Source organism: Oncorhynchus mykiss, chromosome 1 (genome assembly GCF_057628025.1).
Source record: "Oncorhynchus mykiss isolate SJ-2025 chromosome 1, ASM5762802v1, whole genome shotgun sequence".
NCBI lineage: Eukaryota > Metazoa > Chordata > Actinopteri > Salmoniformes > Salmonidae > Oncorhynchus > Oncorhynchus mykiss.
Window position 1 is genome coordinate 69,892,867 of NC_143022.1, and position 12,237 is coordinate 69,905,103.

Below are 12,237 nucleotides of genomic sequence, written 5' to 3' on the forward strand. Positions count from 1 at the left end.
CAATGTAATTAGAGCAGTAAAAATACATGTTTTGCCCTACCTGTATTATACGGCCTGATACCTACAGCAGAAGACCCATAGCATCTGATGTCACAGGAGGGCCAAAAAGATCATCAAGGACAACAACCACCCGAGCCACTGCCTGTTAACCCCGCTACCATCCAGAAGGCGAGGTCAGTACAGGTGCATCAAAGCTGGGACCGAGAGACTGAAAAATAGCTTCTATCTCAAGGCCATCAGACTGTTAAACAGCCATCACTAACAGTGAGGCTGCAGCCTACATACAGACTTGAAATCACTAGCCACTTTAATACATGGATCACTAGCCCCTTTAATAATGCCACTTTAATAATGTTTACATATCTTGCATTACTCATCTAATGTACATACTGTATTTTATACCATCTATTGCATCTTGCCTATGCCTCTGTCATTGCTCATGCATATTTTTTTATGCATATATTATTCCATTCCTTTACTTAGATTTGTGTGTACTAGGTAGTTGTTGTGCAATTGTTAGATTGCTTGTTAGATATTTACTGCACTGTCGGAGCTAGAAGCACATGCATTTCGCTACACTCGCAATAACATCTGCTAACCATGTGTATGTGACCAATAAAGTTAGATTTGAGTTGATGTCATATGCCATGGCTGTCAGCCAATCAGTATTCAGAGCTCGAACCACCCAGTCTATAATGTATCTTATACAATGAAGGACACCATAAAATGGGCTTCGAATGGGGGGTAAAATGATCTCCGATCCCTGATGTAGAAGCGGACAGGAACACAGTGTGGTACAGATGTGAGGTGGAGTGCAAATCAATACCCTCCTTCACACTATCTGACATTGGAAGGCATGGAGGATATGTAATTGGGAATTGTGTGATTACTATCCACTGTCATCTTTAAGTCAATGGAGCATCCTCAGATGCTCAAATGTCTCTCTACTCAAAAACGCACAACACCTCTGCTCTAGCAACCTGCTGTTATGAGTTAAGTTATTGTTATACCGGTTACGCCTGTCAACATTTTCCATATACAACTACTTCTTAGCATGGCAACTAGTCTACAAGTCTCCCTCCATCACAAACACACACACATACTTTGTCCATATCCATACCCACACATTACAACCCTCGCCCTTTCTGGGTTCTCATTCCTTGTTTCACTACTCATTCTCTTTTTCCCCGGTCCTCATCCTCCAATCCGGAGCTTTCCAGGGGAATTGCCATGTCTATCACAGGGTTTAAATTGCCTGGGCTGCAGTGGGCCTCTGCTCTGTGTTGATAAGATGTGCTGGGGTTCCTGGCGGCTATTTTGGGGAAGAAATCGCATCTTGTGTTGCCACCGGGTGTTGAGCCATGAAAGTGTTTGTGTAGAAGAAGTAAAAAGCTTGGCACCCAGATCTCTGATTGAGTTGTGGGATTCTGTCTCTCTCTCTCATTATGGAGTGTTAAAGTACATGTGAGGCTCCCCGGGCATCGCATTTTAACTGCTGAGGAGGAGAAATGAGAAGTCAAATGTGTAAGTTCACCCTGCCATAGATCAACAGCAGCTATAACAGCAACACCGCCATGCCATGGGGTAGACGGGGAGATGAGGAGGAGAGGAGGGTTAGAGCAGAATACTGGCGTCTCCGCTGTGCGGATTGATCTGTAAATTGCTTCAGCCACTCCCAGCAGAAACCTACATGTCGTGCAGAAACCATGCCGTGATCATAGTGTACTTTGTGCTCAACGTGATTGAAATGTAAAGTCTTATGTTCCCATGTTAGCGGAGACTGCATCGACGGTAAGCGCTGCACACGTCGGCTCAATCAGAAATGACCTTTACGTTTCTGACGTGGGACCTGTGAACGCTTCAGCGATACAGATTGAATAGAATCTTTTGTCTTTCCCTGCCATTTGTTTTATTCAACAGAACAGTACCAGTACATCCAATATTCTGCCCCAGAGTGGGGATCAATCAGATCAGACAGAAGTACTCATCCACTGCTGCTCTGAATCTACATATGAGAGAGGGAATGGTTGAAATAATGTTCCCCCTGAATCAAAATCTGCAGACCTCCCATCCCCAACTTGGAGAATGCCCCCCCCCTGTCCTACTCCTAACGTAACATATGTGTGTCTAATAAGTAGGTAAGTGTCCTTAAGGGAGGGTAGGGAGGGGTAGGCAGCACAGCACTGGCAGTGAGGAGGAAAGCGGAGCTTGCGGGGACTGGGTAAAGAGTCCTGGGAGGTGTTCAGTCGCTGCACAGGATCAACTTAGTATGTCCCAGAGTACATTTGACCTTCATGTGGACGCTGGCTGGGATCTTGGTCAGCTTTCTGGTGGCGGTTGGGAAGACTGAAAAGTGATGCATTGCGCCACCTTACTGGCATCAGTCACATCAATACCATAGTACCATTACAAACTCTTAGCTCTGTTAGTGTCTTTTAAATGTGTCCCCTGGCCGCTCTTACAAAAGGTTATTAAAATATGTTATTATAAAGCAGCGGCCTTTTTAGTGTTCTGTATTCAGTTCACTTCACTATTTTATAATGGTTTAATTTCCATCCGTTTGAAAATACCCTTCTCACTTCGTGTTCTCCAACCAAAACAAATGAAACACGTGTGTGCCGGGCAGAGCTCCCCTTCTCCGTATTTAGCCGAATCCTTGATTTGAACGTGGCTGTGGGGAGATGTTGTAGCCTAAACATCACATAAGAGAGAATGAGCTCCACTTGACTGTGAGAGTGAGTAATTAGCTTGTTGCTTATCTAATCGTTTTGCCCTTTGTTTGGCACTTGTTGGTTTTCACCTCATTAAAAATCAGCCTTATCAGGGATTGGCACAATGCACCACCACCTACTGAGCTGTGTGACCATGTTAACAGGGTAATGTGTTGTTTGTTTGTTCTTCCTGCCCGTAGGGGCATTTCTATCTTTATTCAGTCTGTATCGCTGCAGCGATAGATTGCATGATAGAAATGTAACGGTCATTTCAGATTGAGAGGACATACGCCAATGCAGTCTCCGCTAACACGGGAACATTTTTATCACGCTGTACCGCTGATTGAATAGAGCCCTTAGTCGGAGGTGGGTGATCAACCAGATTAAGGGGGAAACGGGCATTTTGCATGACTGCAATCACACCATGCGGGGCCTTCGGTATGTGGGGAAACTAGTGGAAGAGGATGACATGGAACAACAAAGGATGGAAGAAGATCAGATGCTGAGAAATACATACAAATTAATGGAAATATAAGAACATTATTGATGTCAGGTTCTCTTTACTGCACCAACCAATAAATGATGGAAAAACTGTCATTTTCATTTCTCTCCACAGGCATGTGGTAACAAGTAGCATTCATTATTCAATGAGGGAAGTGAATGAATAGGTCCTTAATCTCCAAACCAAGAGTGAGCACAGGCTGGATCCAACTTAAAACTCCTTTGTTCAAGAAAGAGGCCCATAAATCAGTGCTTACAAATTTGTTTTCTAAGGTGTCCAAATTCCTACTGATCCGCCCTCTCTCTCACCCTTTCCTCTATCTCATGTCCTCCACACTGGTCTCAAAGAGGAACTGACGCCCCACAGCACTGTTTTCCTGTTTCCACGGAGACCGTGCCTCGCTGAGGTCCTGGGCACTGGGCTTTAACTTGTTTTTTTAATATATTTTTTTGCATTGGTTGGCTCCCAATAATGGAGCCCAAATGAGACAGGAAGGGCACAGTGGAGGGGGGGTTTCGGGACAGGGATGGGGGCAGAGAGAAGTAAGCAACAAAAACATTCAGAAATGCATTCATAATGACATCACTACCATTTCCCACAGCGGTTCTCATAGAGCGAGCCCTCTGCCTTCATTCATTCATTGGCTCGGAGTTGGCTTTTCAGGAGCCCGGGGAGGCCATCTCTCCCCTCATCTCAATGCCCTTTTTGTTGCAGAACACAGAGCTCGTTTCTAGGCCCACAGAAAAGCCTGGGTAATTTAGTTTAGGGTTGCCAGGAAGTCTGAGCCCTCTAGCCTGGCAACAATGGCAAATGTTATTGCCTCACTTTGAGGGCCCAGAAACTCCACAGCTGCAAAGCCTGAATTCTAATAGAAACTTTATTTTTTTTGGCCCACTCTCTCGCTCTGTCTTTACAAATTCCTTTGAGTGGTTGCAGAGTAGCCTAACAGAAATTAGAAGAGCACTTTTCTGGGCGGTGTGGGTCCCCTCGAGGTTTTAGTGTGCTATAGTTGTTTGATTCAAATCGCTGTCTTTCTAAATGTGACAGAGGTTGTTGTCTGATAAGCTGTGCCAATATCTCTAGATAAAATAGTATTTGACTTACTATTTATGTAGTTGACACGAATCTGAATCAACATAAATCAAGAGGAACAGTGAGTAGGATTCCTCTGGGACAAATAGCCTGGGTCCCAGTCTGTTTAGCTATCATTCCATTCCTTGCCCTGCTAAACGTGTTTTCGGGCAATGACAAGGAGTACAAAGAGCGGAATGTTAGCAAAACAGGTTCTGGATTTCAGGCTGTGAGACAAATACATTTAGTTGCATGTCTTTTACACACTAAGTGCTCCATTCAATCTGGATCGTGGAAATTCAGCGTTACAGCCTGATTGAAATTTACAGTCAATGTTCCTGCGTTAGCGGAGACTGGATTCACGGTAACCGCTGCAGATGAGGGTTCAATAGGAAATGACCTTTACATTTCTAGTGTGCTGTCTGTAACACTTGGGGCGATACAGATGGAATTGAGCCCTAATTGTTTGTGGCCCTGTGAGATATTTTTGGAAGCAGATCAAGAAAACAAAATGTCATTATAAAGTTGAGTTAGTCAATAAACATTTAATTGTCTTAAATACTAGTAGAAGACCTGATAAATAAAATCAGTGCAAAAACAATTCCCTAACCATTTTTTGTAAAAGGAAGAAAAACGTCTTCTGTTTCTGTAATGGGTCAAGCTGACCGACTTCTTTTTTATTTTATTTTAAGTGTTTTGCTGCCATCTAGTGGGGGACATCAAATCACAGGTGAATTATCAACAGTAGTTGAACAATTTAACTCATTCAACATAATTCACAACAACAAAAATTATACTCATTAGTCAAGAACCACTGAATAGCGGTAACGCACAATCGAGTTGTCAACTTAACTGATTTAGTTGTTCCAATATTCTGTAATCAACGATAGGCCTACTCATTTTTAAATATATCCAGGACATCATGGAGCCAGCCTTTCTTTCATGAATGGTTTATTACAAAAACGCAAGACAAAAAACAAGTCAACTGTATTCTAATGGCAAACACAATACAAAAAACATACACCTCTCTATAGGATGTAGGTCCGCTGCATCAAAAAAATAAAGAATGACAGCGAAAAAAAGAAAACGATATGAGTTTCAGAATCTAAAAAGGCAGAGATTGCTGAAAAACAAAAGAGAGGAGAATATTGTTTGCCACTGGAGAAAAAAGGCCAGAACCACAACTGAAAACCAAACCAAATAAAACTGAACTCAATGAAGGTCTGTTTTGAGGGGAACCAGGGGAATTTAGCTCTTCAAACAAACATTAACTTACATAAATACAAGGAAGGTACCAAGTTTTTTTCATCATTTTTTTTCTCCTCAGTTATCAGTGTGGATGCAATAGACCGGGTCTGTGCTCGATACATGCCTCTATACACTTTCAAGAAATAAGAAAAAGAAACAGAGGTTAGATGTGACAATTAAATTCCAATTTAAACAGTAAAAATGGTATTCACAAGGTCAAATGTCAATAATTGTTTAGAGTACCCTGGTTGTGTTTAAAGCAAATATAAACATCAAACAAGGAGATAAGTTGAGCACTTTCAACAGATAATTGAACAGTTTAACTGGAAAAGAAAATCCATCTGGCTATGCATGTATACAAGCATTATTTGAAAGCTTTGATGATATACAGTAAGTAGTTGACAGCACTTGATAATATTTCTGTGAATAGTAATGGATTTTGTGAGAGGTTACATCTGAAAAGGTGGAACTTTGGGGCAAATGGGGAAGGCTTTGCCACCGAAAAGATGTTTTCAACTATAGCCATTGTGAATCACATTCACTGCCATTTAAATTGCACCTTTGTTCCCAATTCATAAATAAGTAGTGCAGTTTCCCCTACAACCTCAATAGACAAATACTTGTACAAAATATGAAATCCCTAATCCCAGGAATATTTGAAGGTATTTGTCAAAATACACTGCACATATTAAATATCTCAATTATTCTCACTTTCACAAATGCAATGTTTTACACACACGCACAGCAGATGTAAAAACAACATATATTGTAACTATTCTCAAGTTATATTCATCATGCATACATATATATGGAGTCAATTTTATACTTTGTGGTAATTGCAGTCAGTATATGTTGACAAATACCACATATAGTATTTTCAAGTTCTAAGGATATGATTGGACTTCATATTTCGACATTAAAATCCTTAAATCAACCATCTGAATGTTCATCCGAACTCTTTGTAGTAGAACTAAACGGTCTAAGCACTCATACTACATAAAAACTTGGTTGAGCACTCGATGCTAGCGGTTTTCAACAAAAGAAAAAGATGCAACAATGTAATTAAATCCCAAATATATAGAAAAAGATCTATATTTTGTTTTGTTTTTTAAATTTCACCACTGTGTGTTGTCATTGAGATCATAAACAAGTGATGTTGAGTAGGGGATGGGAAAGTAACACGTGCCAGTTTTCTGATTGAAGGATTCATTTTAGCACATTTATTGGAAATGCCTGGATTCAATCAACCTTCTTTAGTTTCTCATAAAGTACTTCACTGTTTTGATTTTATTGATGGTTGGTTTGAGCATCATAGATTACTTGCGTGAACTGAACAGATACAGTAAATCTTGAAGATAAACCATAGAAGCTTGATTGAACCAGGGACTATGTGTGGTGTCATGCAGACATCACATTAATCCCCTAGAGGTCAAATCCTGATTTAGTTTGATGGCAAGGTTCCTTTTGACCCTTGTCATGTCACAGAGATAAAAAATAGATTATATACAGAAAAAGAGGAAATGGGTTTGCTCAACAGCAGAAGCATTTTATAGCAGTTTTATTTTGATGATGTGTAGCAAGGGTGGCTTCCTAACACGGCTGATATACTACACAGATGGTACAGTATACTTCACATCTGGCAAGACTCTAGCAACACTTTCACCCTAACCCTGTAGCTAACCCAGACCAAAAGGGAATGTGAACAAAATAAATCTAAATATTTATTTGCATGGGCAGCAGAGGACAACACAGTCAGTGTAATCTAGGAAAAGAAATATGCAATTTGCTGATACCATACCATAAGTCATCATCACACACACGTTATATACTCAAGAGTAATGCCAATTTAAGTCCGAAACAAGATCCCCAAAAACCTCCCAACCCCTGAAAGCCAGAGTAGTAAGCTGTGTGTGGGTAGTTGAGAGCAGACCACTACTGCTCTCACTCAGAGTCTGAATCAAGTGGTGCCATCTCATCTATGCCCTTCCACTGGCGCTGGTGGGCCTCCTCAGCATGCTGCCGCTTGTGCCTGGAGTAGCTAGACGAGTGCACAAATGTCTTGTTGCAGGTGGTGCATTCGTACTTGCCCCCTGTGGAGTGAGATCTCTCATGGTGGTGGAGGTTGGACAACCTGGCGAAGGTCTTTTTACAGTAAGAGCAGCTGAACTTGTCTCCCTTGTGCATTTGCTGGTGCCTGGCGAGGCTCTGCGCCTGACTGAAGTGCTTGTCACACTGCTCGCATGCATATTGTCCTTCCTCTTCCTCAGAGACTGATGTTTGGCGCTGCCGCTGGCGCTTGGCAGCTCTTGACCGCTTGTTTTTCTTGCAGAGGGTGTAGAAGTTGGGTTTGTCCCTCGAGCACAACTTGAGGCGTATTTTCAAGTCTGAGGACTTGGTGAGACTGTCTTTACCCTGGGCATAGTTATTCAGAAGATCCTTGACATGAGAGACTTGGTGTTTCGAGAGGCCAATGGAGTTCTTGAAGGTCATGTCACATTGTGTACACGCGTAGAACTTCTCTCCGGGGAGGTTCTTCACGATCGGGATCTTCTTCTCGCCAGGGATCTTCTTCGCGCCAGCCTGCTTTTTATTTTTCCTGCTGCCTGGCGGGCGGCGAACATAACTGATTTCTGCAGGTCGAGCACCAGAGGGAATACCCTTCCCTTTTTTGTGGATGAGCCTATGACGCGACAAGCTGGAGCTGTGGTTAAAATCCTTCCCACAGATGTTGCATGGGTAAACTCTCATGCCCCGATGTGTTCTCATATGAGTGCCGAGAGCTCTTCTGCTTTTGAATCGCATTGCACACTGTGTGCATTTATATTTGTTCCCCTCACCTGACCCTGCATCCATTTGCTTGTTTGGGGGTAGGGGTGCCTTTCCTGTGTGCAATTGCTGGTGTCTTGAGAGGCTTGAGGAATGACTATAGCACTTCCCACAGTAGTTGCAGCTGTAGTTTCCCCCTGGTGAGCTATATTCCCCTTTCTCGGAGCCTGAATCAGAGTCATCTCCAACAGGGACCAGATGGCTACTCCCTGGCTCAGTGTGGTCGTCCTCATCAGAGTCGTTTACTATGACACTCTGTTCTGCAATGTCACAGCCAGGGAACTCCTCCTCATACTGGGCAAAAAAGGGCTCATCTGGCTCTGCCTTCACCTGGTCAAGATTCAGGCCAGATCCCTCGTCCGCCTCCTTTTTCACACAGGATATTGTGAACTTGGACCCGACCTCTGCCCACTTGACAACATATTCTATGGGCTGGGTGTCCAGTTCCACTGTGATGAAGTCTGCACCAAGTGCGTCCGGTTCAGACGAAGTCAAATCAGTTTCCGAGTCCTCCATTTGACCAGGCCCTAAATGTCAATGTGTGTAACTTGTGGTCTTGTTATAATTACAGGGTCAACAGATTCCACCACTCCTAAAAGAGAGAGAAAAAAAATTAAAACTACTGTCAGCTGCCTAGCTAGATAGCTGTATGTCATCGTAACAAATTAACATCACATCCAATATCACAAATAAACAAGAACGGTTGAATATCACAGGTTAAAACATTGACATAATTGTACTTTCACTATCGAAACGTGGAGTTGAATTGTGTACCGAGGAAGTGCTTTGCATTACGTTGCCTAGAGGAAATGAAACAAAAAAACGACTGCTTAAGTAGGTGTGGTGAGCTTGAGCAAAACAAATTATTGATAATTACAGACTGTTAGTTAATACATTACATTTGAGGTTGATTTACGCCACAATGACAGAAAATTACCAGACAAAGCAGCAACAATAAACAGGAAATACAGTAAGGGCTGGGATGAGCACAATGCATGATGGGAGTGGATTAAATCGGCTGTGACTAAAAGGCCGCATTACAACAGACAGATGTATAAAAAAGGATTGCTTTCTTGTGCCCAAAACATAATCAAATCCTAAAATGACATCCAAGAACTATAGTGAATGACAAAGCAACATTGTCGCAGGGCGGATGCCGGTAGCTATATCGACCAAAGAGAGCTGGTAATGGATGTTTTATTAATTCCGCATTTTTAGCTCAGAAGGCGCTCTAGCTCAGACTAGACACAAATACTCACAGCGGCGTGAATTCATCCCCCCCGCCATAAAAATAGCACCGAGCATTCATCATGGACTGTTTTTTTTGTTGCGTATTCATGCATTATTCAATTGATTTTCTCAGACACATATTTCCCTATTGATCAAGCAGCATAGTGCTGATCATAGAAGCATAATACATTAAACAATGAACATGTCTTCAGTCACTGATCATGTGGATCATCTTGGAAGGTTGACAGACTCAAATCCAGCATCGATGACACATGCAGCTAGAGGGCATAAAACGAGAGCCAAGGCTCGAGAGCTGGCTTCATACGATTTTAAACAGCAGATTCAGTGTCATCAGAAGTCCCCCCCAGTTACGAGAATGATTTTTTTTGACAGGAATTGCCACCAAACCGTGGCCCGAGCATATCACCCGGCATAATGCTCATTGCAATAGACATGGCAAGATGGCTATATTTCGCATAACCAAGACGTTGTATCGTCATGTTTTAAAATTATAAGGCTGGTTATGTAGTCAAATTTGACGTATGAACAATTATACCGAAATAAGCGATGGTGCAAGTTAATAATGTTCTCGAGATGACTATTTACCGGGCTTTTATCCTTCTAGATTCGTTGTCTTGACCCTCGACGAAATTAGTCGATTCTGCCGCACCTCTGTCAGATCACAACCAGCGTCCACACGGATATCAAGCCTTGGCAATGGCTGCGTATCGTCACTGATTTTAAATACTGTGGATTGTCTTAACGCGTTGAAGGACAGTGTGTGGCAAGCCAGCCACATGCATTTTCAATCCATGATATATACCGCTCCTGCGCAGCACGCAATGTATCTCGAATTTCATTGGGCAATGAACCAGAGAGGAACAGACGTCATTGGACAGGACATAGCATGTGCCTGGTGTCGTGAAAACTGTCGCAAACACTATTAAAACAGTTACATTATTCGCCTTCAGTCTATTACTTGTTAAGATAACATGTAAATATTACACATTATTAAATTAAATCGTAATAACCTCCACCCTTTCCTTTTCGAACCACCTAAATACCAAATGTATTTGTCGAGCCAAACAAAGGACATCGAACCTTGGCTTTATTTACGGCTTTTTGAGTGACGTCATTTGGTGGCTGCAGAGACGAAAGGGGAAGCAAATGTCTACTGTTTGCTGAGGATCTGGTGCTTCTGTTCTCAACCAAGGAGGCCTACCGCAGCACCTAGATCTTCTGCACAGATGCTGTCAGACCTGGGCCCTGACAGTAAATCTCAGTAAGACAAAAATAATGGTGTTCCAAAAATGGTCCAGTTACCAGGACCACGAATACAAATTCCACCTAGACACAGTTGCCTTAGAGCACACAAATTATACATACCTCTGACAAACATCACCGCCACAGGTAACTTCCACAAAGCTGTGAACAATCTGATAGACAAGGCAAGAAGGGCCTTCTATGCCATCAAAACGAACATGAAATTTTACATACCAATTAGGATACTTGTATCAGTTATAGAACCCATTGCTCTTTACAGTTGTGAGGTCTGGGGTCTGCTCACCAACCAATAATTTACAGAATGGGACAAACACCAAATTGAGACCCTGCATGCAGAATTCTGCAAAAATATCCTCTGTGTACAACGTAAAACACTAAATGATGGATGCAGAGCAGAATTAGACCAATACCCACTAATTTTCAAAATCCAGAAAAGAGACGTTAAATTCTACAAACACCGAAAAGGAAGGGATTCCCAAACCTTCCATAACAAAGCCATCACCTACAGAGAAATTAACCTGGAGAAGAGCCCCCTAAGCAAGCTGGTCCTGGGGCTCTGTTCACAAACAGACCCCACAGAGCCCCAGGACAGCACCACAATTAGACCCAACCAAATCATGAGTATAAAGGTGAAATTAAATAAATAAAATGAGAAAACAAAAAGATAATTACTTGACACATTGGAAAGAATTTACAAAAAAACAGCGCAAACTAGAATGCTATTTGACCTTACACAGAGAGTACACAGTGGCAGAATACCTGAACACTGTGACTGATCCAAAATTAAGGAAATCTTTGACTATGTGAAAGGCCGCTGAAGGCAGACCTGGCTCTCAAGAGGAGACAGGCTATGTGCACACTGCCCACAACATGAGGTGGAAACTGAGCTGCACACCCTAACCTCCTGCCAAATGTATGACCATATTAGAGACACACATTTCCCTCAGATTACACAGACCCACAAAAAAATAATAATTGAAAAACAAATCCAATTTTGATAAACTCCCATATCTATTAAGTGAAATACCACAGCGTGCAATCACAGCAGCACGATTTGTGACTTCTACCACAAGAAATGGGCAACCAGTGAAGAACAAACACAACCTACATTTATGTTTATTTATTTTCCCTTTTGTACATCATTACAACACTGTATATAGACATCATATGACATTTGACATGTCTTTACTCTTTCTGAACTTTTTTGAGTGTAATGTTTACTGTTATTTTTTGTTTATTATCTATTTCACTTGCTTGTGCAATTTAAACATACGTTTCCCATGCCAATAAAGCCCCTTAAATTGAAATTAAATTGGAAGCGAGATACTACACTCTCTGTTTTCCCTCAGCTTTTTTCTAGTTTAA

General features: G+C 41.9%; 1 protein-coding gene across 2 annotated transcripts; it reads right to left on the bottom strand.

The window, feature by feature from the left end:
- Positions 1-5,218: 5,218 nt before the first annotated feature.
- Positions 5,219-10,656, bottom strand: LOC110527294 (uncharacterized). Of its 2 annotated transcripts, none has more exons than XM_021608478.3 (2): positions 10,195-10,656; positions 5,219-8,950 (listed from the first exon to the last, which is right to left on the bottom strand). In XM_021608478.3, exon 2 carries the CDS (start codon positions 8,872-8,874, stop codon positions 7,474-7,476), a length of 1,401 nt encoding a protein of 466 aa, XP_021464153.1. In that variant the 5' UTR covers positions 8,875-8,950; positions 10,195-10,656; the 3' UTR covers positions 5,219-7,473. The 2 variants fall into 2 exon arrangements, with proteins under 2 accessions (XP_021464153.1, XP_021464159.1); XM_021608484.3 differs by lacking the exon at positions 10,195-10,656 and adding an exon at positions 9,133-9,154.
- Between the last annotated feature and the right edge of the window lie 1,581 nt (positions 10,657-12,237).

Coding starts and splice junctions, on each gene's coding strand:
- LOC110527294 (XM_021608478.3), bottom strand. CDS start 8,874: ATGGAGGACTCGGAAACTGATTTGACTTCGTCTGAACCGGACGCACTT.